Raw genomic sequence first — 27,794 nt, forward strand, 5'->3', positions numbered from 1 at the left:
CATGGTGCAAAGTTATTGATCTGCTTGTTGGCACCTTGTGGGAGGACAACCATTAATTTAATGAGATACAAGGAGATATCACAACCAGGACAAAGTTACAGCATTTCAAGTTCCCCTCTCAGTGATTGTTTTGGGAAAATGAGACTTTAATCACACCGTTAAGATTGTTTAATTCACATACAGTACATGAAAAGGTTTCAAACTATCTCAAAAAGTCTTGAGAATGGGTTTCTAACATCTTACAATATGTAATCTGTCTCACATGCCACCTGCACCTGCATAATCAAACCCTCTTCACCTCCTCCCCCTTCCCAAGTCCTGCATCAGTCCAGTCACACAATGTATGTTATGAAGTGAGATGCAGCTCAGGAAAGCTTCTCCCTTTTAATACATTTATGAATTGAAAAAGGTGCTCCCAGACTCCTTCTGAAGTGCCAGTCCAGGCCTTCTCTGCATCGAGAAGATGTTCTGCCACCAAGCAGCATCTATGTCCTTTATTTTCAGTCTGAGACATCAAACTTTCTGGGCTGGTGCATTTCCATCAATTGAGAAATTTCACAAAGATTGGGGGTTTCCCAATCATTAGATTATTAGCAAGACAAACAACATAGACTTGGCTTATGCCATCTATGAATTGTGCCACTCTAGAACAGACTTCCCATTCAACATGTGAGGGTCTTTTTGATGCTGCCCTCCAAAAGCAGAGAAGCTAAAGCCAACCAGGGGAGGGGGAAATTTGGTGTCACCAGATGGTGTAGCCCTGCAACTCTCACTGGTTCTAGCTAGTATGACCAGGAGAGAATTTGGGAATTACGGAACATCTGGAAGACCATATCCCTCTCCCACCTATGTTCCCATCTTTGCTGAAGATATGCAAGAAGTTAGATGGTCAGCTGTCTGGAAGCTTACAGCTGCATTTAGTTTTGCAAATTTTGAGAAGTTCCTTGTCCCCAGCACGCTATACACAGAGATAAAGAACAAATAGCGTGGAGCAATCTCCTTGTCTATTAATAAAGCCTCAGCCCCACAGAACCTGATGTGTGGTTGCTATAAAAAATAACATATTCCATGCTTGGATTAATTAGGAGGGATGCTGAAAATAAAACCACCAATAATTATAGACTCGTATAATTTTAGGTAATGTCTATTATTCTGGATTTCACATCTGAAATCAGTCATGATAGCTGGGTATTTCCTATAGAAGTTTAGCTTGTTAAAAGCGAACAAGAGAATATTTGCCTATGTAAGTTGCCTGGATACAACTAATAAACCATTGAATAGAATTGGGGGCTAAATTTATTTTTATCCTGATTTTATTATTTTTATAAACAACTCACATAGTCTTCCTATTTTCCCCACAACATCCTGTGAGGTGAACTGAGAGTGACTGGCCCTAAATTACCCAGGCGATTTTCATGCCAAAGGCAGGACTAGAACTGTCTGTTGGTTCTTAATCTGATGTCTTAAACATTAAACCAAACTGGATTTCAATATTTATTGGGATTACAGAATTATACAATTAACAATATGTGAATATGAGCCACCATTTTATCCAGCACCGCATATAGCTCTAACCAAGTTTTGTATTTTATGGGTTCAAAGAAAATACATTGTATGTTTGTATGTGTGTTTGTCTAAAAAATAAAAAAAAAACTTAAAAAACAACAACCAAAAAAGGTAGGTGCGTCTTATACTCCAAAAAATACAGTCATCCGGTCCTCAACTAGCCATGTACCTGAATCTAAAGTTCTTGCAAGAGTGTCCACAGGACACTAAGAAAAAAAAATGGTTGACACTATGCAAGTGGAGTCCCTGTCCTTTTACATGTTTAATGTGATGCATTAAAGGACAAGGCTTCAGTTGCATAGTCACAGCTGCTATCTTGAAGTCAAAATGGAATCATCAACTCTTCCTTGCAGCCATGCAGTTGACACCTGAATTCTTATTAAATTTAAAATAAAAAAGCAAAAAAGCACATATCAATCCTTGGATAAAATGTCAACAGCACTGGTAGAAGCAAAAGATCTTTCACAAAAATCAATCTTGAAAAGAGGAGATGTCCTTTTGTTAAATTGTGATGAGGCTTGAGAACTGAAGAGGGAGATTTTGCTGCTCCTTATAATTCAGTTTCTAGACTGTTCATGTTTGAGAGTACTTTAAAAGTTTGCAAACTCTGTTGGACATTTTCTGGCAGCACATGCAAGAAAAAATGAATGTGAAAACATGGGGGGAAATTTCAGCTCTCTGAAATCTCACACTTTCCATCAAAGTGAAACTCAAGTAACAGCCAGAGGTGGATTTTCACAGGTGGATGACCAATCAACAAAGCCCAGGCTTCACCAAATTCCTTCAGAAAGGATGATCAAAAGGAAGGCAAAGTGAAAGCTATTGATCCCTGTAATATGCAATTAGTCCTTTGAGCAGAGAGGTCACACTGGCTTATGTTACCATTTACAGCTTGCACATGTGATGGGATGCAATTTTTGGCTCCAGAAAATGACCACCACCCAAATTGTATTTTCTTTGGTGCAGGGCTACTGAAAGGCAACTAAATTCTAATTCAGATCCAACTTTATCACCCACAGTGTGCTCTAGGAACTAAGTGACCTCAATAGGTTCCAGCCTAGACAAGACCAACAACCTCTCCTTTCATGCATTTCTCATTCATTGGCAGCTCTCAGAAGTGAGGTTCTCATTCGCCTTCCTGTGACTGTTTTTAATGGAGATGCAAAGGGATCCTGATGGCAGCTGAAGTGGTTCAAATTAAAGTCAAAAGGACACCCAGTTCATGTGTTTCTCAATCCACAGTTTAAAAACTTAGTTCATTTCAGCTGTATGCAAACATTAAATGCCAACTATATTGCTCATTTTCTTTTCCTTAGAGTTCTGTGGGTCTAAAGGTGTCATGTAGTTGATACTTGCTCCGTATCGTGTGCAAAAGCTCCATATTATGTGCAAAAGGAATATCCCTGGGGCATTTTCTGGGAGGCTCATATAGATGTTCCTCACCCCTGCTTTCCAGAATGGGTTTACATGGGGCAATTCATACCATGATGCTGTACCAGAAAATGCCCCCCAGGATACATAGACATGGGGAAAGTTAAGTGACATCATGAGCATCATAGCAACATTATGGAAACAATGTGAATTACATAATACGCAGCAGAAGCCACAGTGACACTTGTGCATCAAGACATCATCACAATCTATATGCAAATATTACATAGTTCACATCCACTGTGTGCTGTTATCATGATGCTTGTGGCATCCACCAGATGCTAATGTTATGCCAGAGAGTAGGAAGGGTGCCACTTGTTCACCTTGACAGAAGGATAGTTTCAAATGCCAGAAAGTTTTGCTCACTTTGAGAGAGGAGGTCAGTCTGTAGGAAAAGACAAGTACATTTCTGAGGGTGTGTGGAGGGGGCCCGAGGAAAGATTTTGGAGTGTTCCACAGTGTGTCATGGACAAGGGACTCAGGAATGCAGACTGTCTGCTGAAGGGAAGAAGGCCTTCTGGAATACCTAAACACAGCCCATCTGTAAATTTTACAACAGTAATGACAGCTTCTTCTGGCCAGGAGCAGGCCATTAAAATTATTCCTTGCTTAACCTCCAAGAACTGCTGGAGCAGAGTCCTGATAGAGATGCCTGGTGGGATCTGATGCAACACAGGAGTCTTAAGCACCACCAGAAACCCTAACACACATTTTAAACATTTCCAAAAAATTCTTCCAGAGGCACCATTGCTTCCTGCCACATTTTTTGTGGTTTTCAGAAGTAGAAGTAATCTATAAGGGCACATCCCATCTCTTTGATTCCATATGGACACAAAGGCTAGGAGGCCGTTCACTCAGGACCCAGTGAAGAAAAGGGTCAAATATTGGGTTGCAATTGGTAGTAACTCCCCTCTCTCTGGCATAGCATAAGCAGTGGAAACAAACAGTGGGAAGCCAGAAATGTCACTGAAAAACACTGCTGAAAAATGCCACTGCCAGATCCCATTAAGACGGGTCCCTGGCCCACTAGCTTAAGAAGAATAACCTGAGCAAGTCCAGTTCACATCTGAATCGGAGCAAAATATTCTGGCATATGGAACTCATGGGGGAGTTCTGGGGTGCGGCTTTCCAGCACACTCTGCCAAGCATCTCGTTGCCAAACCAGATGCTGGCTACTTGGACCTGAATGGATGAAGAGGAGAAGTCCAGCGAGTTGGTTTCATCCAGTTCAAGATCATGTTGCAATGGAAGCTTCCCATCCAACACCAAAGGCTCACGAGTGGAGTTGGCCAAAATGTTGTCAGCCTGTTTATTTTTCCATGTTCTTCCCAGATTGATCTGGAAAATAAAAGAAAGAGAAATAGTAAGTTCAACAGTTCTCATTCTAAGCAGACTTTTAGGAGCTGCTTTGCTACAGATAAAATTTGAAGCATTCTTTGGCAGCAAGTCAAAATAGATTCAGTAAACTGTTGCATGTCAAAATATACATTGCCCTTGACTTTAACAGTTGGACTTTCCACTGTGAAAAATTGGGCAATTAACTAACATTCCACCATATTTGAGGAGAGTTCCAAGGTCAGTTGCCCAGATAATTTGCTGGTGAAAATCATACACAGGGATACATGGTTTTTATATGTGAAGGATGATCTTTTTTTCAGAAAAGTAAATTCATCTGAGAAAGCTGTAGAAGATGGATATTGACAGACTTGAACACTAACTAATAAAATGAAATTCAATGTAGAGAAAAGTAAAGTCTTACACTTAGGCAAGAAAAACCAAAAGTACACATTGGGTGAAACCAGGCTTAATAGCAGTAACTGAGAGGGATCTTGGAGTCTTAGTGGACAACCAATTAAATATGAACCAACTGTGCAGCGGCAACCAAAAAAGCCAATGAAATCCTCGGAACCTTTTTTTGTCTTTTTTAAAGTATTTTTTTACTACCGGTTCCAGCGAATAGGTAGTAAAAAATGCTTTAAAAAAGTAAAAAAAAAGGTTCCGAGGATCATGCAGAACAGCGTCGAAACCTTTCTTTTTACCTTTTAAAAATATTTTTTACAAATTATGGAGTGTGTGGAAATGGATAAGGTCACAAAGGAGATACAAGAAAAAGATGAAACAGAATACTACTTAGTCTTGGAGAAATGATATAAATGGTTGGAGGAGAAAGGAGGAAAAAAGGGGGGGGAACAAAAGAAAACTAAACAATGGTTAAATTAGGTGGAGGAATATGGAAATAAATGGGAAGATATAAATTGTGGAAAGGAAATTACGTACCTGTTTATGTTAAATGTAAATAAAATATTTAGATTAAGAGAATATATTATAATGGTATATATATATGATATACTAGAAATATATGTATAAAAGATATATTAAGATAAGAAAGAGAAAATGTATAAATATGGATTACTGATGTGAAGATGTTGAAAAGAAGATGTAAATATCTGTTTTTGTTTGTTTGTTTGTTTGTTTGTTTGTTTTTTTAAAAACTGTTTAATAAAAACTATTTTTTAAAAAAATATTTCTTACTACCGGTTCACCCAAACCGGTAGCATTTCACCCCTGGATTCAACCTAGAAATAAGGAGAAATTTTCTGACAGTGAGAGCAATCCATCCATGGAACTGAAGTTGCCTTCGAAAGTTGTGGGAGCTTCATCACTGGAGGCTTTCAAGAAGAGACTGGACGGCCATCTGTCAGAAATGGTGTAGGGTCTCCTGCTTGGGCGGGGGGTTGGACTAGAAGACCTACAAGATTCCTTCCAAATCTGTTAAGATAGCTAGGAGGAATAATACACAATAATATTTCAATTATTTTGAAGGCATGGATGGGGATCATGGGGCTTAAGGATTTTGTGTCTTTTTCTTCCCTAACCTGGGAAAATTCAACCCAACGGCAGACAGATCTGGATAGTTTAAGGATTAAATGGAACCTTTAAACACCAGACCTTAAACCCAGCCCTGTGTCAGCCCTGGAGGCCATCTTTTTCTTTGGATCTTCAGGGCTGCCACACTGGTGGTTTTGTGGGAACTGGGAGGTGGGTGAGATCAGGGTGGATTCTACTTATCTTTACTACCAGTTCACAATGGGAGTGTGCGTGCGCACTTCTGTGCATGCGCAGATCATCCGTTATCACATCCAGGCAGGTGGGCGGAGCCTCCCGCCGCTTTTACTGCCTGTTCGCAAGAACCGGACAGAACAGGGAGCAACCCACCACTGGGTGAGATGTATAGCCAAAACAACCTTCTTTCACTGGGAGTCAAGGACGTTCAGCCTGCACTTGGAGAGGTATGACTGGTGTGAGGAAAGGAAAACTGGGTTGTGATTTGCTAAAATTATGTAGGCCTCAAAATGATAGTAGGCCTCAAATGAATTGCTATATATTGGGAGTGCTAGCTAGAATGATTTCCTAAGAATAACGTGATATTTGTAATCTGCTGTGCTAGAGCAATTTTATAATGTATTTGCAAAGTAAATAGTTTTGGAAGCTATTTTAGGCTAGGAACATTAAAAGCGTTGGGAAATAAGGAACTGAAAGTAGCAGATAGTAGATTTCACATGTATACGCAAGTATGTGCTAACTGACAGTCAGTATGGGAATACAAGGAAGTAACCTCAGTAAAATTACATTGGCCGTAGCTATTCCTTGCTGGACTTAGCTATCGTCTCTGGACCTCATTGCAATGGGTTGTTAATATAAGTAATGTTGTGATGGCTTTTCATGTTTCCAAATTGCTCATGAAATAAACCTCTGAATCTTAAAGTAAGAATTGTTTATTGTATTATTGTTACCTGCTTTCTTTTATTGGAATAGTTTTATGACACTGGGAAGCAACTCCAGTTAGGATAGTGACTTGATTGGACCATGGGATGGACATGTGAATGCAGGGGAAGGGACTTTGACTTTCCTTTGGGTGGGGAAAACCCAGGAGACTTCAGATTTGGATTTTCCCAGATGTACCAATCTGACATCTCTAATAAAATGGAACTTTGAGGAAATGCCTGCCTCGCAGTCTTACTTGGTTAGGGGTGTTACTTGGAACCCTGACACTCTGAGCCTGCCCCCAATGAATAGATAGAAGAATGGATAGCCTCTCATACAGTTCTGGAAAGGGCTTTCTGTGATACTGAAAGCTACTGGTACATTTTCTGATCATTTAGAACTCTGAATTTCACTATCTTCACAATGAGGCTGCATGGGGTCCAAAGAACATTGTAGCCAAAACTATTGTTTTTCCAAATATTACATTATAAGAGTATTAAAAATAATTTTGCAATCTGGGCAAGGAAGAGCAAGTGGTAGGTTTACAATACCTTTATGAACAAATGTGAGAGAACTGCTAAATATTCAGAAACGAGACTGGCCTTTTTGGGGGCCATCATCAAGGAATTCATGGCCCAGGCCATTCCCACACTTGCCACATGAGACCTGCAAGGAAATTAGAGGGAATTAAGATTAAAAATTCTGCTGCTTTCTTACAATCAGCTGAAAAGCAGAATTATAGCCTGTAAACAGAGCGTAATCCATGTCCAATCATAGTTTTTCTACAATATTTGTTCAGAAGAAAACACTATTTCTTCTGCAGCCCCCACTTATGACTTTCTTCTTCTAATTGGTTCTTTACTATTCATTCTCTTAGTTCTTTTGTCTCCCTCCTGGAAGACAGTCTTTGATTATTTATAATATTTAAGTAGTGATCAATACATTTAAGAAGCTTCTAATTGAAAATACGGTATCTACAAAATACCTCAAAAGCACTATATTGTTTTTGAAACACAGTTACAAAATTTCATAAGGCTTTAAAAACCTGGCTATGTGTCTAAACCTGGGGCCCTGAATGTGTTAAGGGTCCCATTTCTTGGCTTTACTGACAATTAGTCTGATATTGCAATATTCTCAGCTGCTGTATATATTTATTTTGTACAGTTTTTGTTTTAGAATTAAAACAATTTGAATCACTTGGCTAAGATGGGCGTCTATAGAAAATAAGTAAATTCAGATTTTGAGAAAAACCTGTAGACTTGATCTAAAAAAAAGAGAAAGACAATCAAGAAATGTTTAAACTGTAATCCAATGGCATCAACACTGGCTATAAAAAGTAAGAAAAACAGGAGGATAATTCTACTTCATGCCATTATGAAGGAAGATACCCTGTTAAATAAGTTGCTTGCGTACTGAATAAAGAGATTCTCTTCAAAGCCAAACCTTGGAAACCATCCCTACAATTTCAAATGCAACTCTGGGTATTGCCAGATTTATCAGCGACTTTCAGCTGCATTTGGGATACTGATTTACAAACTCTGCCCTTGCCAAGCTTTGAGTCCATTGCAGCACAACCTAAGTCCTCACCTTGAAAGCTCCTGGGCGTTCTAAGTACTTGGAGATGCTGTCACTGTGAATAGGATGGGTAAAGGCTGGCCAAGGGGATGAATGAAGGAATTTGGACTGGCTGGAGAATAATTCATAGCCGCATTTGGAACAAATGTATATACCTGTGAGCAAAGATGGAGATGGGGAGGAAGAAGAATATATATGACATGGAGGAATTAAATAGGCATGCATTCATAGGAAGGCTGGGGTGCAAAGAGAAGCATGTCTCATTTTACTCATCTCAAATATCAGCCAGAAATTATTTGATAACCATCACAGGTTTTCTAGAAAGTTGCCATTTTTTTTCCTTCTGTACACATTTCTACAGGCAGTTATCCACTTACGACTGGTCACTTAGCAACTGTTTGAAGTTATGCCGGATCCCCGCATTACATAAGACCCAGTTCTGAATTCCAATGCCTTCTCCCCACAGTCACATAACTGCATTTTGGGTGATTGGCAACTGGCCCATATGGCCATTTGCAGCATCCCACAGTCACGTGACTGCCATTTATGATGATTTACCTGGAAACTGATTTTTATTTTTGGTTTCTGGAAAAAACTGGCTCATGATGAAAAATGGGTTTGCCTAATAACCACAGTGTTCACTTAACAATGAGTCCACATTTACAATGTCCACAAAAAAGGTCGTAAAATTAGATTGGTCACGTGGGGACTCACTTTATAGTTTTCACAATTTATCATAATCACCAGGCTTAACTACTGCCATTAGTTGACTACCTGTAAATGTTATTTTCATACCAAGGAACAAAATATTGGAGCTGCTTGATCTAGTTCAGCCTTCTCCAGTCTGGCATCTTCCACACTGGCTAGTGGAATTCCACAAGTATTTCAGCACATCTGAAAGATGTATTACACAAACAATCCAACCCTATTTAGCTACAGTAGGCTGTATACAGTATGCTGTGGCCAACTTCCCACACCTGACTTTAAGTACTATGCCCTCACTATCATAAAACTAGGAGGAAACATGGATGTATATCTTAAAAGGGGAAAACAACTCAAGAGACTTTGAAACCTCTGAAAAATGAGATTATAAAAACCTGATCTAACCCAATACCACAGAAGAAAAATAAGAGACTCAGACAAAACCATCATGGTTGCATAAAGAACTCTCTGACAAACTGAGAGGAAAAAAGGACCAATATAAAACACTGAAAGAGGGACATATAACTAAAACAGAATACCAACAAATAGCCCAAATCTGAAAGTCAGGAAGGCTCAGAATGGCAAACTAAGACTTGCAACAAATGACAATAACAATAACAATAATGTTTTTTTCAACATGCAAAAAGCAAGAAAAAAAGTTAAGGAAACAATCAATCCACTCATGCAGGGGTCTCCAACCCCCTAGTCCATGACAGACTTGAACACTGGGCCCTATCCAACAAAATGCAATTCAATGGTGAGAAAAGTAGATGAGAAAAGATAAATGCACAGACATAGAATAGGTGGTACCTGGCTCGACAGTAATACCTGTGAGAGAGATCTAGGTGTCCTAGTGGAAAACCACATGAGTCAGCAGTGTGCTGAAGATGTAAAAAAGGATCCATGAATAGAGGAATAGTATCAAGACCACACAAAGTATTAATATCATTTTACACAACTAATGAAATCAAACTTGGAATTCTGTGTTAAATTGTGCTCAACACAATACAAAAACAATACTGAAGCTCTAGAAATAGTGCATAAAAGGGCAACAAAGTTGATAAGGTGTCTGGAGGCTAAACGGTAGGATCAATGTTTGAGAGAACTAGATATGTCTAGTTTAACGAAGAGTAAGATTAGAGGTGATATGTCTTCCAATATTTGAGGGGCTGTCACAGAGAAGAGAGGGGTCAACCTATTTTCCAAAGCATCTGAGGGGAGGACAAGAAGTAATAGGTGAAAACTTGGGTGAAGAAGTAATGGGTGAAAGCTTGTTAAAGAGATATCCAACCGGGACTTCCGGTTTGTTCGCCGCCAGCGAAGACGGTCTCCTTTTAAGGACCGCCAGCCCCGCTGTCTGTAGAGCCGCTTCGATACCTAGAAGCGGCTTGAAAACTCCAAAAATCCGAAGGATTGCAGGAGGAGAGAAGGCAAGGTACTGGTTGAGCCCCTGTGAGCCCCCAGAGAATCGCTGCTGGGGAGGAAACAGGCGCGGCTCCCTTTCAACTTGCCAGACTCCGGACGGCGTGGGACGACTCTGCTCTCCGCAGAACAAGCTGGCTGCTGCAAACGTCTTATCTGAATGAAACCAGCCTTAATAATCAGCGGAAGTATCAACTTGAACCCCCAAACTTGAAAACTTGATGCTTTGGTGACTTTTTAAATTAAGAGAAAGTACGATCGCGTGAAATTGATTTGAAAAAAAATGGCGCCCAGCAGCTGAGCTAACGAGCTAGTGAAAGTGATTCTGTGAAGCTACTTTGATCAGTTACAAAGTTACTCTGCCTGTAATACAGAGGAATAGGAGAAGAGGAAAAAATTTTTCTTTAAAATCTGAGTTTGTTCAGTTTAGCTTTTATCTGATTAAACCTGGGGGACTTTTTTAGAAGCCTTTATGGAGGTGGAAAAGGAAAAAGGATTTCCTTTTTCAGAAAAACTAACCTACATAGCAGGATGGCTTCAAAGAAGCAGGAAGGAAAGGCAGCAGGGGGGGGATCCCCCACACACAAACATGAATCACAGCCTCCTTCTGTCCAACAAACTCAGAAAAAAGACTTTGACTTTGAAAATTTAAAAGAATTTATATCTCAGGCTTTGGATGATAAATTTCAAAAATCTCAACAGGAAATAGATGATAAACTTCAAAAATCTCAACAGGAAATTATGCAGGAAATTAATGAAATCAAAGATATGGTGAAACAGGATTATGGCAAGGTGACTAAAACAATATCAGATGTGGCATCTGGCCTTGCAGAATTTATCATTAAAGTGGACTCTAAAGTGGAAGAATTTAAATCAGAAGTCAATGTTAAGATGAAAGACAATGATTATAAAATTTCTGATGTTGATGATAAAATGCAGAGAGTTGAAAACGAAATTGTAATGATGCAATTCAGGGCAATGGAATTTGCTATAAGGCTTCGAGGAATTAGAGAGGATGACAGACAGGATTTGAGACAGACTTGTGCTGAGGCTTTGGCAGTGATATTAAAAATTAATCCTGATGTGGTTTTTTACAAAATAGACAAAATTTATAGTGAATTCCTGGGTGGCCAGACAAAGACAATTGCCTAGAGATGTGGTGATATATTTTACAGATAGAGCAATAAGAAATGACATCCTGCAAAAATCTTTTCTCACCTCTGTGCAAGTGGGGGGCGCACAAATTGGAGTTTACAAAGAACTACCACCTAAAATGTTGAAAGCCAGAAAAGATTTTGGCTTTCTAGTAAACGAACTGAAAAAACAAGAGATACCATTCCGGTGGGATGCCCCAACTGGCATAATTTTGAAGTATAAGGGAGAAAGACATCGTTTGAACACTGTGGAGAAGGCGGAGCATTTTTATACTACTATTTTCAAAGAAAGAACACCATCTCCACGTACATCTACAGTGCTGGAGATTAAGGAGAGTGATAAGAAGCAACTCCAGCAAGAATTGCAAGAACAGTCTAAGCAGGTGGAGTTAGAGGAAACGCAGGGTGCTGTAGGAGGTCTCTTGGAGGAGCCTCTGTTAGAATCTTCTCCAATCTTGGACCCGGCTCGGATGGTTGAAGTTAAAGATCAACGTATAACTCGTGCAAAATCTAAGCAACTTAAAGAAAAGCAACAACAGGAAAGACAATATAAAAAGGGAGCTAAGAGTACTACACAAGAGACTGAAGCCATGGGGGGAGCAAGACCGAAGATTCCGGAAGATATTCGGTTATTCTGCTCGTTGCTTCAGAAAGATAAAGATGACAATTAAGTGTTTATCTTGGAATGTGAATGGGTTGAACTCAGTACAGAAAAGGAAGAAGTTATTTGCATACTTGAGACAATTTAATAATGATATAATTTGTTTACAAGAAACTCATATCACAACTCAAGACCAAAAATACTTGATAAACTCTAAATTAGGAACACATTTTATATCTTCAACTTTGCAAAAAAAGAATGGTGTGGTTATTTATGTAAACAAAAGACTAACAGCTAAAATTATAGAAGCAGATGAAGATGGTAGGTTTATAGCAATTGAATTGCTTACAGTAAATGGCCAAATTCTTTTGATTGGAATTTATGCTCCCAACCAACAACAGGATCATTTCTATAAAATGTTGCATACTAAAATACTGCAATGGGACTATAGATCTATTTTAATTATGGGAGATTGGAATGGAGTAATTGATTCTAAACTAGATAAAAAGAGTTTGGCGAAATCCAGGATCAGATTACCACAAACTTTTTTTGATATGAAAGAAGACTTGGAATTAAAAGATATTTGGAGAATACATAATCCAAAAGAATTGGACTATACTTTTTTTTCCGACAGACATAGATCCTTCTCTAGAATTGACTTTATTTTGTTGTCAGATGATTTACTTGTTAAGACAAAAAGAACAAAGATTTTCCCAAGAACTTTGACCGACCATAGCCCAGTATGGATAGAAATCGAGATGGGTAAGACTGAGCGACGCTCTTGGAGAATAAATGAAAACTTGTTCAGATATGAAAAAAATATAATAGAACTTAAAAAGCACTTGAAAGAATTTTTTGAAATAAATTTGAATAAAGGTACTCCAATTGAAATTGTGTGGGATGCGAGCAAAGCTTATATGAGAGGGGTGCTCATTTATATGAACTCTAAACATAGATTGATTCGACAAAAGAAAAGATCTGAATTGGAAATAGAAATAAAGAACAAAGAACAGCTACTTATTAAAAACCCAACAGATGAAAGAATCCGTGGTGTTATAAAACTTTTGAAAGACCAATTTCAAATGCTTATGGCGGAACAAGTTGCAACAAACTTACAATATGCGAAGCATAATACATTTTGTAATGCCAATAAACCGGGCAGATGGTTGGCCTACACATTAAGGAAAAAGCAGAGTACACAGACTATTGATAGTATTGATATTGGAGGGAAAGAAATCTTTCAACAAAAATTAACTAAAGAAGCTTTTGTGGACTATTATACTAAATTATATGCTAAAGATGATGTGCAGAATGGACTTATAGAAAAATATTTAGATAATAAAACAGTTACAAAAATTACTGACCAACAAAAGGAAAGAATGAATTATCCTATAACAGAGGAGGAGATAATAGTAGCAATTAAACAATTAAAAACAGCTAAAGCTCCCGGAACGGATTGTTTGACTGCAGTGTATTATAAAACTTTGCAAGCAGAAATGGTGGAACAACTTAGAGATCTATTTTGTAATATTCAACAAGGGGGTAAAATACCCCCATCATGGACAACAGCTTATATTTCTTTGATACCAAAAGAGCAAGCAGGTCCTAAAAAACCGGAGAATTATAGACCAATATCTCTTCTTAATACTGATTATAAAATTTATGCAAAAGTACTAGCCAACAGGTTGATGCCAGTAATCCAAAAGGTGATTCATGATGATCAAGTGGGATTTATCAAGGGTAGATATATGAAGGATAATGTAAGGCAAGTAATAGACTTATTGGAATATCTTGAGAGGAATAAACAGGTACCTGCAGTGCTGGTCTTTTTGGATGCGGAAAAGGCCTTTGATAGAGTGGATTGGAATTTTCTATTAAAGACTTTAAAAAAGATGGACTTTGGGGACCAATTTATACAGGCGGTTTCAGCAATTTACCAAGAGCAAAAGGCACAGATTATTATTAATGGAAGTTTGACAACAGAGTTTAAAATTGAAAAAGGAACAAGACAGGGATGTCCGTTATCCCCACTGCTATTTATTCTAACACTAGAAGTCTTGTTAAATACAATACGGGACTCTAATATCTTGAAAGGTATAATGATAAGGCAAGAGGATTACAGAATAAAGGCATTTGCAGATGATCTGGTTGTTACCCTAACACAGCCAATGGAATCAATAATCCAGATGAAGGACATTATACAAGACTATGGTAAAGTTTCAGGTTTTAGACTGAACCAGAAAAAAACTAAGATGATAGTTAAAAATATGACACAAGATCGTAAACACGAGCTTGAAAGGAGGGCAGGTTTTGAGATTGTACCAAAGGTAAAATATCTAGGAGTCCAGGTTGCAGAATCAAATATGAAACTGTTTCAAAATAATTATGAGGTGTTGTGGCGAGAGGTGCAGAAAGATATGGAGACTTGGAAAAAACTGCAGCTGTCTTTACTTGGAAGAATAGCAGCAGTTAAGGTGAACATTTTGCCAAGATTTCTTTTTCTGTTTCAAATGATTCCGGTGCTTAAAAGTGATAAACAACTGAAAGTGTGGCAAACTGGAGTGAATAAGTTTGTTTGGAACGAGAAAAAACCGAGAGTGAAATTGAAAATTATGCAAGATGTTCCAGAAAGGGGAGGCCTTAAACTTCCAAACCTACAGTTATATTATGAAGCAGCAGCTTTGACTCTAGCAAGTGATTGGTTTGGAAGGAAAAAGACTGGAATACTGAATATAGAAAGTTTTGATCTTGAATTTGGATGGCATGCTTACTTATTTTATGACAACAAAGTGGATAAAGTATTTAAAAGCCATATACTTAGAGACTCTTTGATGAGAGTTTGGAAGGAGCACCGATTCAAATGGGATTATAAAATACCGCTATGGCTGGATCTTGGTCATATTATGTGGAATACAAATATAATGTCACTCGGGGGGGGGGGTTTATACAAAGAGGTTCTTTTTACAGATGCGGGCAGATGGCAGTTGAAGACATTACAGACACTGTTGGACGAAGGGATTAACTTAACTTGGTTACAATATAATCAACTACAATTGAGATGGAAAGAGGACCAAAAAACTGGTATTATGTTGCATGAGGAAGAATTGGTTAGACACATAAAAGAGAAAGGTCCAATGTATATTAAAAGGTTTTATAATGTTTTGTTAGAAAGGGATTCAGAAACTGAATTGGGCCCACTATCGAAGAATGGATTTTGAAGATGGCCAGTTTTGCAGAGATGGCGAAGATTTCAGCATATTTAAAAGACTGTTCACAAGAGACTTATGAATGGGAATGGAAAAAGTGGATAGATTATGTTCAGAACAAATATCAAACTAGGAAGTATCAAATAGCTTTTATTTGAAAATGTTATATTAAGATAGAAATATTTTAATGTAATGAAGATGAAAAATTATAAGGGGGATGGAGGGGTTCAAGTTTTATACAAAAGGGTTTTTTTTTCTTGATCTGAGTATATTGTGTGGAAGTCCGGGGGGAGGGGAGGGTTAGGGAGGATGAGGCTGGGAAGTTTGGGGTGGGTTGAGGGGGGGGGAAAGGGGTGAAAATGTAATTGTAAAACTTTTGCAATAAAAGAGATATCCAACCTGAAATTAAGGAAAAATTTCTTAACAATTAACCAATGGAACAGCTTCCCTCCAAAGTTGTGGGTGCTCCATCCTTGGAAGTTTTTAAGAGACTGGACAGCCATTTGTCTGCAATGATTTAGGGTCTCCTGCCTTGGGCAGGGGGTTGGACTAGGACCTCCAAGGTCCCTTTCAACGCTGATTCTATCATTCTAGTTGTCTGAGAGAAAGCAGTTCTCAAGACAGAGTTCTCAATACTGTCAGCAAGCAACATGGGCTCAGCTTCAATACCATGAAGGAGATGGCAGGGAATCCACTGGAATGTAGGACATGTGAGAAGCAGCAGCCATGGGTTGAGATTGCTTCAAGAAGAATGTTTCAAGAATGTTTCACAAGGAACCTGGATTCTCATGTTGGCAAAGAACAATCAAGTGCTGGTGCAGCTTCATTATAGTATGTAGCCCTGTGGTTAGTGCTGTATTGCAGGCTGATTCTGCTCACAGCCAGGAATTCAATCCTGACCGGCTCAAGGCTGACTCAGCCTTCCATCCTTTCAACTTTACATCTCCACCCTGGATCAACCCAGGGATGCCCTTTCCGTGATGTCTAAGTGCCTAGAGGCAGTGGATGGGTAGGAACAGACTCAACCCCTCCAAGAGAGTGGCTGTGGATGCCGACATCTCATGATCTAGTATCCCCATCGCTTCTGATGGGAGGGGAGTCTCTGGCTCCCTCGGAAAGGGTTCGTAATCTTGGCGTCCTCCTTGATTCAAGGCTGTCCTTGGTGAACCATCTGACGGCCATGACAAGGGGGGCTTTTGCACAGGTTCGCCTGGTGCGCCAGTTGTGCCCTTTCCTAGACAGGGATGTCCTCCGTACGGTCACTCATGCTCTCATTATTTCTCGGCTGGATTACTGCAATGCCCTCTACATGGGGCTGCCCTTGGGATGCACCCAGAGATTCCAACTGGTCCAGAATGCAGCCGCGTGGGTAGTTACAGGTGCTTCCTGTTACTCCCATATAACACCGTTGTTGCGCGAGCTGCACTGGTTGCCAGTGGTCCTCCAGATCCGCTTCAAGGTGCTGGTGCTCACCTAAAAAGCCATTCATGGTATGGGCCCAGGGTACTTGCAGGACTATCTCCTACCGGCCTCCCACCGCCCAGTGCGCTCACATAGGACTGCCCTCCTCCAGGTCCCATCGGCCAGACAGTGTCAGCTGGCGGCCCCCAGGATGAGGGCGTTCTCTGTGGTCGCACCGACCCTCTGGAATGGTTTACCCACTGGGCTCCAGACGGCCCCCGACCTCCGCACCTTCCGCGCCAACCTAAAGACATGGCTTTTTCAGCAAATTCCCTGATCTGCCGTGCATTTTAATTTGGGGGATTTGGGGTTTTTAAATCGGATTTTAACATTTCAATTCTATTTATTGTTGGGTTGTTTTATTCTGTGAGCTGCCCCGAGTCCCTCGGGAGAAGGGCGGCATATAAATATGACAATAAATAAATAAATGAATAAATCCTTCCAATTGATAAAATGAGGACCCAGATTGTTGGGGGCAACAGAGTGACTCTGTAAACCACTTAGAGGGGGCAGTAAAGCTCTATGAAGCAGTATATAGGTCTAAAATAAATAAATAAATAAATAAATAATTTTATTTCTATACCGCCCTTCTCCCGAAGGACTCAGGGCGGTGTACAGCCAATTTAAAAACACAACACACAACAATAATTAAAAATTAAAATAATTACATAGATTTGGCCGATTTAAAACCCCAAACATTTAAAATACCCCAATTAAAATTATTAAGTTGATAGCCCTGCCTGGCGGAATAACAGGGTCTTCAGTGCGCAACGAAACACTCGGAGGTCGGAGATCTTGCGTATTTCCGGGGGCAGTTCATTCCACAGGGCTGGGGCTCTCACAGAAAAGGCCCTCCCCCTGGGCGTCGCCAGCCGACATAACTTGGCTGATGGCACCCTGAGGAGACCCTCTCTGTGGGAGCGGACTGGTCGGTGGGAGGCTATTGGTGGCAGAAGACGGTCTCGAAGGTACCCGGGTCCTATGCCATGGAGCGCTTTAAAGATGGTAACCAACACCTTGAATCGCACCCGGAAGACCACTGGGAGCCAGTGCAGCTTGCGCAGGAGGGGTGTCACGCGGGCACAACGAGTTGCGCCCATAACCACCCGCGCGGCCGCATTCTGGACCAGTTGGAGCCTCCGAGTGCTCTTCAAGGGGAGCCCCATGTAGAGAGCATTACAATAGTCCAGCCGGGAGGTGACAAGGGCATGAGTGACCGTGCGCAAGGCGTCCCGGTTCAGAAAGGGCCGCAACTGGCGGATCAGGCGAACCTGATAAAAGGCCCCCCTGGCCACGGCCGTCATATGCTCTTCTAAAGACAGCCGTGCATCCAGGAGGACACCCAGATTGCGAGCCCTCTCTGTGGGGGGCAAAGATTCACCCCCAATAGTCAGCGATGGCACCTGCTGACTATATCGGGACGCCGGCAGCCACAGCCACTCGGTCTTGGACGGGTTGAGTCTGAGCCTGTTCCTCCCCATCCAGACCCGCACGGCCTCCAGGCAGCGAGACACCACATCAAGGGCATCGTTGGGGTGGTCTGGGGTGGAGATGTACAGCTGAGTATCATCAGCGTACAGATGACACTTCACCCCAAAACCACGGATGATCTCACCCAGTGGCTTCACATAAATGTTGAACAGAAGGGGCGAGAGGACCGACCCTTGTGGCACTCCCCATGCGAGATGCCTCGAGGTCGACCTCTGCCCCCCTGCCAACACGAACTGCGAGCGGTCGGAGAGGAAGGAGGAGAACCACCGCAGAACGGTGCCCCCTATTCCTAACCCTCTTAACCGCCGCAGCATGATACCATGGTCGATGGTATCAAAAGCCGCTGAGAGATCTAATAGGACTAGGACAGAGGAGCAACCCCTGTCCCGAGCCCTCCAGAGATCATCCACCAACGCGACCAATGCCGTTTCTGTGCTGTGCCCCTGCCTGAAGCCCGACTGGCACGGGTCTAGATAGATAGCTTCATCCAGGTGCCCGGGCAGTTGTCGTGCCACCACACTCTCAACAACCTTCGCCACAAAACGAAGGTTGGAGACCGGACGGTAGTTAGCTAATTCAGCCGGGTCCAGGGAAGGCTTCTTGAGGAGGGGCCTCACCACCGCCTCTTTCAAGGCGGCGGGAAAGGCACCCTCACTCAGAGAAGCAGTTATAATCCCCTGGAGCCAGCCTCGTGTAACCTCCCGGGAGGTTAAGTGCTATTGCATTTAGATTAAAGATTAATATTAAGCATAGCCTTGGTGGCGCAGCAGACTAAAGTGCTGTTACGTACCACCAGCTGCCTGCAATTACTGCAAGTTCAAATCTCACCATGCTCAAGGTTGACTCAGCCTTCCATCCTTTCGAGGTAGATAAAATGAGGACCCAGATTGTGGGGGCAATAAGCTGACTTTGTATAAAAAAGAACACCGCTTAGGGGGGCCGAAAGCTCTACTAAGCAGGTATATACAAAAGTGTGAAGGCTATTGCTTAATGCATTGTAAGCCGTCCTGAGTCTCCGGAGAAGGGCGGCATATAAATCGAACCAATAAATAAATAAATAAATAAAATAACATATCCTGTGTCTGAAAAGACTTAGGTTTTTTGGAAGTGGAAAAACATTTACTCAAAAATATAATAATTAGCTGAGCAGCATCAAGCCAATTCTAATTTGGAGACATAATCAGATACCCCAGAGCTGAAACTTGCCAGACTCTGCTGTGACTGCAATTAGTTAGGACTGCAGAGCCAGAAACCTAAAATTAAGTTGGTACTGGACAGTTGTTTTTTCTTTTGCCAGGGAAGAAGAGTAAAACTGACAAACATAGGGAAACCAGCAACTGACACAGTTTGACTTTCTTTGTTACAGGAAGCTATATTGTGGAAGAAACTATTTTATTCTTGAACATAATGTGGTGGCATAAATCAGGGCCTGTGAATATTGCAATCAAGGAAGGAGTTGCTGGCTGTCAGGGCATGAAGGAGCCACCAGAAACAAAGTGGGACTGCAGGCTGGAGATGGCAACTCTACTGTGACGGTGGAGAATGCAGAGATCAGACTTAGAGGGTTAGCTTGGCGATCTGAGTCCTCAACAAAGTGTGTGAGAATGAAAGAAGCCCCAAGAGGAAGGCCCGAATCATTAACTGCTGTCGGAAATGAATTCTGTACTGTAAACAGCCAAACTATGATATAAATTTAAAGAGAGAAATGTATTTAGCATACATTTAAGATAAATGATATTTATCTCCATAGAATATTTTTGAAATATTCTCATGACTGAAAAAAATGGCATTGTTTCTGTCGCTATGAAGATTCCACAAGCACAAGCAGACAGAGGGATTTTCTTGCACGAGAGGATGACAGAGGCTGCCTCTTCCGCCCTCCAGTATATTTCCGGAGAAACCACCTGAAAATAGTTTTTCCAGATACACTTTAGGACAGCAACAGCCCTGGTGGGCTAGAGAAATGTTACTGCAATGTTAAAGCAACAGAGTAGGGCAAGGAAACAGTGCTGCATCCCATAATATCTGGACTGCTGCTTTTTCAGGGCATAACTGCATCCAAATTTGGAAATGCTGAGGAAGTGGGAGAAGTAGTTTTTAATGGAAAAACTCACTTGATACCCAAGGAGGCTTCTCAAAAACAATACTGATCATTTTAGCTTTTGCTTTTGTCTCCTGACTGTCAGCAAATAGCAAACCGCATAAATTAATCTGCCCATGCTGAAGCTTTCCCGTTTGCTTCATGCTCCAAGACAGCAGTTTAGGAGACTGTTGGAGGCATTTCTGGTATAGAGAAGCCTTATTTCATGATTAATATATAACTACTGCCTCAAACTTGGTCTCCTCAGGATAAATAGGGAAGGGTGAGATATTTTGTAACTTTCTGTCATGGACCTCCTCACTGGGGGTAAATTCAGGGAGAAGGATTAGCTGGGTCCTGGCACAGCTGAGGAAATGAGTATGGGGATGTGTAGGCCAGGGAGCAGAGGGCTCCAGCTTGATGGAGCAGCCACAGCCAAACCACCAGACGGCCAGCAGGCTGAGCCCAAGCAGAGGGAGCCACGGCTGCAGCAAGTCAGCCTGGAGACTTCAGGTGAAGAACAGGAGCAGCTGCTTGTGGTCAGCGAAGATGAGGTGGTGGTATACACAGCTCCCCGGCTACCCCCGCCATCCAAGGACCCGCAGGGCAGAAAGGCGACAGGTACCATGCTGGTAGGCCAGGCAAGGAGGCAGTATCCCCATTGTGAGGGGCCGTACCAGTGTTATCTATTTCAGGGATCACCAATCTTTCAGACCTCAGAGACCACTAAATTCATAATTTAAAATCCCACGGACCACTAATATGATCTGCTTAATGATCTGGGTGGGCATGGCTAGGTGGTCATGTGATTGGGTGGGTATGGCCAACTCAATGTCACTTATGTCGAACAGCGCCTCGCTGGCCTCTACTCGCCCCTCCCCTGCCAGCCACTCCTTGCCTCCTCGCCTGGGTTCCTTAGGGCCCCAACAGGAAGCAGTTCCTGGAGCTAAGCAGCCACCATGAGAAAGAGTTGGTAAAACAGCTGGCTCAGTTCAAATTGGATCTGACCGAGAAGGAGGCTCAGCAGAGTCACCTCCCTGAGGACTACGAGCATAGACTTTCCAAGCAGAGGGACGACTGCGGGAGTGCAAGGCCAGGTACTGGCGCCTGGAGGCTCATCGGGCTGAGATGGTCAGCCAATTCCAGGCCATGAGGCAGTCCCACTGGAATCGGACGTTGCTTACCTGAACGTCCCTTCTCGACGCGCAGCTGGAGAATCCAAAGCTTCGGGTAGTTCAATAGTTGAGTAGCCTACACTGAGTGTGTTCCTTTAAATTCTTTTCTTCAGACACGCCCACTTGCTCAGCAGAGTCTCAGTTTCGTTCACGAAGTAAGGAGCAGTAGAGCGTAAGGAAGAATCTTCAGCAGCCAAGCTGGGTGGGTTGGATTCTCCAGCTGCGTGTCAAGAAGGGATGTTCAGGTAAGCAACGTCCATTCTCCAACGCACAGCTTGGAGATCACCTTTAAAGCGCTCCATGGCTTAGGGCCAGGGTACTTACGGGACCGCCTTCTGCCACCAATAGCCTCCCACCGGCCGGTTCGCTCCCACAGAGAGGGCCTCCTCAGGGTGCCGTCGGCCAGACAATGCCGGCTGACGACCCCCAGGAGGAGAGCCTTCTCTGTGGTGGCACCTACCCTATAGAACAATCTACCCCCAGAGATACGAGTGATCTCCGACCTCCGGATTTTTCGTCGGGCCCTAAAAACTTATTTTTTTTTCAGTTAGCCGGTCTGTCTTGATTTTAGGGTTAGTTTTAAAATTTTAATATTGATTTTAATTGACAAGTTTTAAATTATGAGCCAAATTTATAAATTATTTTAACTTTATTTTTAACTGTGATGTTTGTATAGATGTTTTTATCTTGGCTGTTCACCGCCCTGAGTCCGAAAGGAGAAGGGCGGTATAGAAATTTGAATAATAAATAAATAAATAAATAAATAAATAAATAAATAAATAAATATCCAATAGGTCGGCCTCGTCCTCCTCCGAAGACGACTCCCCGCCGCGTCCGTAGTCTGGATGAGAAGCGTCCACGTGTGTCATGGTGGGATACTGGTAAGGGGTCGGCTGGGATGCCCGGGGCAGAGGCGGAGGAGGAGGATATCGTGGTTGAGGCCAGGCAGCATTTTGCAATGGATGTTGAGAGTTTGCTGCCAGAGTGCGGGATACAGTCTCGGATATGATCTGTTGAATGTCATAAGGAAAAGGCGGTGGGGCCGACTCCGTGGCACGCAAACCTGCAGCCGTGGGAGTAAATGTCACCTCCGGCTGAGCCCTTCGAGTTTGGGAGTTGTTACATGAGAGGTCCACCGGTCCCACGCAATGAGTCGGAATTGCCTCAGAGAAGCAGTCCATGTCAGGTTGTCGATACACAGGCTGTAGAGGTAGCTGGTCAGCCTGATGGATGGGCTGATCACTTGCTTCAGCCACCGGTGATAGCGGGACTGGTAAGCGTGAGGACGAAGCCCGATTGGACTGCTTGCGTGCCTTCTCAAATTGTCGTTCCAGAGCCTTGTGCCTCCTGGAAGCGTCCTTGGCTGCAGCGGAAGAAGATTTGGACCTCTTTGACGTTGGAGCGTCAGATGAAGACGAAGGATGCAAAGATCGTTTGTGAGACTTCTTACGCTGCCTGTTCTGCTCCGGGTGACGTTCAGGGGAACTGTGAATATCTTCCAGGTCAGAAGAGAGGTCACGTTCGGCCATATTTGATAACAATTGGGATAATAGAAACGAATGTCTCTGTTCTCTCTTTTTTTATATATATATTATTTATCAATTATTATAACAGAATATTAATCAATTTTTTTTTTAAACAGGTATGAACCGAGGCTCAGGTAACAGTGGAAGAACTAAGGTCAGTACAGCAGGTAAGTCCAGAGAGAACAGGGGAAATACAGGAATTCTAGCCTGAAATTTGCCAGCAGAAGTGACTATCGGCTCCCAGCAGTCAATTGCGCACGCGCGAAGCAGTTGCTGGGCAGAAAATGGCAGCCGTTAATTCCATTTGCCCCAAGGACGAAGAAATGGCGCTGGGCGAGGGCTGCAGATGAATTGCTGAGGGGCTTAATAGTGGATCCCTTCCTTTTCGGCTCCCCTGGAGGTGGAGGCGAATGGTCAGGCTCGGGAGGGGAGTTAAGCGAGACTCGTCGGGAGAGCAGGCAAGCAGGCGCAAGCTGTCATAAATCCAGCTCCCAGCGCTGAGGCGGGCGAAAATGGCGCGTAAATGCCGGAGTCTCCAAGCGCCACCGCCAAGACAATAAAGGGGAATGAGATGAGGCGATAATGCAAAGCACGCAGCAGAAGCCTCAAAAGCACCCCCAGCGCTGCGTAGAAAGGTCGGAGCAGGGAGAGAGACCGCTGCGATGACAAAAGGCGGTCCGGCGATCGAGGGCTCGGCAAGGATAGGCTGCGGTGCTGTCCCTGCGCTTCTCAGGCGTGCGATCACTCAGAAGTGATCCAAACGCCGATGTCCAGTCCCAATGCAATGAGAAAGTGCCGCTGAGAGCAGGGCAACAATCTCAAGCCGCCCAGATCAAAAACAAGGTCCAAAAAGGCGGGGGCGGTATTACCGGCAGGCCGGGGAACCTACCCACACGCCGGCGGCTATTAAGTGGAGTGGGGGATTCAGATAAGTGGCTGGGCTCCCCGTAAGAAAGGAAACTGCCACGGACGGCCTGCCTGAGGCAGCAGGCAAAACTCACCCCTGGCAATCAAACGAAGAGGGGAAATTCCACAAAAGAAGGCGAAAAAAGGAAAACTTAGAAGAATCCAAAGCTTCAGGAACATTAGTTTAGTAGAGAAAAATTCAGACAGTGTCACAGGCTCAACTGAGTGAACTAAAGTGAGACTCTGCTGAGCAAGTGGGCGTGTCTGAAGAAAAGAATTTAAAGGAACACACTCAGTGTAGGCTACTCAACTATTGAACTACCCGAAGCTTTGGATTCTCCAAGCTGCGCGTTGGAGAAGAGGCCCTCCAGCTCTTCACCACCAGTGGCACTTCCCTCCAGCCTTCACCCAAAGCCCCACACCAGGAGGCTGAAGCAAACCGCAAGTCAGAATTTCTGCCCGCCTCTGGCCCACACAAAAAGACCCCAAAGGGGGAGACTCTCTGCAGCAACACTGGTCATTGCATGGAACTGGCCCAGGGGCCATAGTTTGAGGACCCCTAATTTAGTGCAATATAAAAAATGCAAATAATTTTTCTGCGGACCACCAAAATTTTCTCATGGACCACCAGTTGGTGACCGCTGATCTATTTAATCCCACTCAAAGGGATGGGCATTGTTGGAACAAAGTGTGTGGATTCAGGGGTGAAATCTAATTTCTTTTGCCACCGGTTCTGTGGGCGTGGCTTGGGGGGGTGTGGCCTGGTGGTGGTCATGGCCAATTTTTTTTTTACTTTTTAAAATGTAAAAAAAAAAAAGTTTCCGATGATCAGCACCTGACCAGCCTGACCCCCCTCGCCAAGCCGGATCCAATGCCTCCTAGCCCCAAAGATTGCAAGCCTTTCTACCTCGACCACCCAGTCTGGGAGATGACTGGGGGTGGGGGGGAAAGAGAGAGAAACAAATTGCTCGGCTGCTCCCCCTTTTCACTCAGCCCGAGCTTCCTGTTGCGGATTTTCACGCCTTGCTTCACACACCTGGGATTGTCACCCTTGTGTTCTTCTTCCTCCTCCTCTCCAAGTGGAAAAATGCCAGGAGCGCAAAAAGAAGCGCTTGCTTGCTTCTGCCATTTTTCCATTTGTAAGGAAGCTTTCGTACCTTGTGAAGGCAAGTCTGGTTTCCTGTGCTAAAAAACTCACCAGTACCGCTGTGCGCACGGCTTGTGTGTGTGTGTGGATGTCGGGCATGGGCTGCTGCGAAGACCTTTGGAGGTTGGCCTCCAAAGAAAAGAGGAATGAAGGTGGGGATGGATTGAAGGGGTGAATTCCCCAACTCTGGTTCAGCCGGCTGGGGATGGGACAGCAGGCACAGGCTGCTGTGAAAGACCAGGAGTAAAAAGATTCACACACACACACATACACTGCGTGCACAGCAGTACTGGTAAGGTTTTTAGCGAGCAGCGCAGGAAGCCAGACTTGCCTTCACGAAAGCTTCCTTACAAATGGAAAAACACCAGGAGCAAGCAAGCGCTTCTTTTTGCACTCCTGGCATGTTTCCACTTGGAGAGGAGGAGGAGGAGGAAGATGAGGGCGACAATCCCGGGCATGTGAAGCAAGGCATCAAAATCCACAGCAGGAAGCTCGGGGTGAGTGAAAAGGGGAGCAGCCGAGCGCTTTGTTTCTCCGGAACCGGTAGAAAAAAATGCTTAAAAAGTAAAAAAAAAAGTTCCTACGATCACGCATCGCTCAGCTGATAACTTTAACTTTTTAAGCATTTTTTTACTACCGGTTCTCTGGAAGTAAAAGCAGGAAGTAACGACGACTGGGTGGGTGGGCGGAGCCTCGGGTTGCCATTGCTACTGGTTCTTTGAACCACCGGCCGTCATCGCTACCTACTCGCCCGAGCCAGTCCAAACCGGGAGCATTTCACCCCGTGTGGATTCCCTGCGCCATGATTTCTGCTTCTCATGTTTTGCCTTCAAACTCGTGTTGAACTTTGGACCTCTGGTTCGTGCCTTGACCTGGGGCCTTGCCTCACTCAAACCTCTGGAGCTCTTGCCTCGTCAAACACCTTTGTTCTGGCTTCTGCCTGGCTTCAGGAATTGAGACTGCCCCTCTTGCCGGTTCCTCAGAACTCCCGGTGAAATTTAGAGGGGGTGTGGGGGGTTTCTGTTATTCAAGAGCTGCTGGGAATTGTATACTTGGCTCGGGCAGCTCAATTAAGACCTTCTGCTGTGTGTGCGACATGTGTGAGCAAAGTAGTACACTGTGTGAGCAAAGTAGTACACTTTGTCCTGTCAAGTCTGGGAAGCTTCTGAGAACTTTCTCTTCAAGTCCCATCAGCAAGTGCCGATCAGAGACAGCCACACACAAAGTAGGGAGCTGGGAGAGGCCGAAAGTTCCCTTCGGAGAGGTGAGACAGGCAGGCTCCTTCATACCCACTGGGCTGGCCATAAGAGGGACGGGAGGAGAAAGGGTTTGCAAGATTCTGCCCCTTTAGCCAGTCTCCATAAGTACCACTCTTTTTCCTGGGGACTCAATTTCCTCTTCTGGGTCTACCCTGTAAGGCTGATACACACCCTGAACATCAGTGATGGGGAAGTTACCAGTTACCCTGTCCTACCTCATCGGGGTGTGGTCTGCTTTAAATAGATGGGTGGGGAGTAAAACCAGTTGATCTTTAATTTCCCTCTAGAGATCTGGGCTTGGTCCAGGACAAAGGAGCGCAGCACCATTCATTCTGCACCTCCCATCTCTCTAGTAAGGTCTCCTGTCTAGGCAGGGGGTTGCACTAGAGACTGCCAAGATCCCTACCGGGCCTGGGATCTCCTGGGAGCATCAAACCTACCATCTGGAACGAGCTTCCCCCAGAGATACGGAGGATCCGGGACCTGCGCACGTTTCGTCGTGCTCTCAAAACTTTTTTATTTCAGCAGGCTGGCCTGGCCTAACTCTCCTCTTTTAAATTTTTAATTCGTGATTTTATAAATTGGGTGTTTTAATTTGTGTTTCAGCCAAAATATTTAATAATCTTAAGGGATTTTTTAATATTTGTATTATCTGTATTTTATCTTGGCTGTTCACCGCCCTGAGTCCTTCAGGAGTAGGGTGGTATAGAAATTTGATTAGTTAATTAATAAATTAATAAATTAATAAATAAACAAACAAACGCAAAGCTTTCCCGATTTTGGCCTCCTTTGCTTTCTAGAAAATCCCCCTCCCCAATACCAGGAGGGGGCTAAGCGCCCGCCCGCTTGCATCAGGGAGGGGCCTGGGCAGCCACCACGAGATAATGGGGGGGGGATGTAGCCTCTTCCTCTAGCCAGCACACAACCGAGGGACCCTTTCTCCAAGCTGGAGCCCTCCGGCCCTGCCCAATTTCGACGGCCGCTTCGGACCGAAGAGCGCGACCCCTCCGGGAGCCAGTGCGGGGAAGGCCGGCTCAAAGAGCAACCGCCACCCGCCCGGGACGCCCTCCGCAATCTGAGTCGCCAGAAGAGGCGAGCGGTGCCGGAGCGATGGGCGCCCCCGCCGCGCTCTCGCCTTACCGGAGTCGAAGTGGCTCTGATAGATCTCCCCGCCGAAGAACCTGCAGAAGGCCATGGCTGCCCCGCTCGCTCGGCCGCCCGCCTGCCGCTCCCCTTTTATGAGCGGCCGCCGCTCCTCCCCCTCCTCCCGCGGCCGCCTGCCCCGTGCAGTGACGAGGGCGGCAGGGGGCGCTGCTGCGCAGGTAGC

General features: G+C 43.7%; 2 protein-coding genes across 2 annotated transcripts in view; both read right to left on the bottom strand.

Moving 5' to 3' along the window:
* GNG13 (G protein subunit gamma 13) overlaps window positions 1-27,660 on the bottom strand; it is a 60,065-nt gene extending 32,405 nt beyond the window's left edge. Inside the window, exon 1 of the mRNA XM_070954974.1 lies at window positions 27,608-27,660. The gene's annotated coding sequence lies outside the window, so the exon portion shown is untranslated. The remainder of the gene's footprint in view (window positions 1-27,607) is intronic.
* Window positions 126-27,794, bottom strand: MSRB1 (methionine sulfoxide reductase B1). The gene is made up of 4 exons (XM_070954975.1): window positions 27,608-27,794; window positions 8,350-8,492; window positions 7,314-7,428; window positions 126-4,335 (listed from the first exon to the last, which is right to left on the bottom strand). Exons 1-4 carry the CDS (start codon window positions 27,660-27,662, stop codon window positions 4,307-4,309), a joined length of 342 nt encoding a protein of 113 aa, XP_070811076.1. The 5' UTR covers window positions 27,663-27,794; the 3' UTR covers window positions 126-4,306.

Source organism: Pituophis catenifer, unplaced genomic scaffold, assembly GCF_029215685.1.
Source record: "Pituophis catenifer annectens isolate HBS135680 unplaced genomic scaffold, rPitCat1.0.hap2 SCAF_16, whole genome shotgun sequence".
In the NCBI taxonomy this organism is placed as follows: Eukaryota; Metazoa; Chordata; class Lepidosauria; order Squamata; family Colubridae; genus Pituophis; species Pituophis catenifer.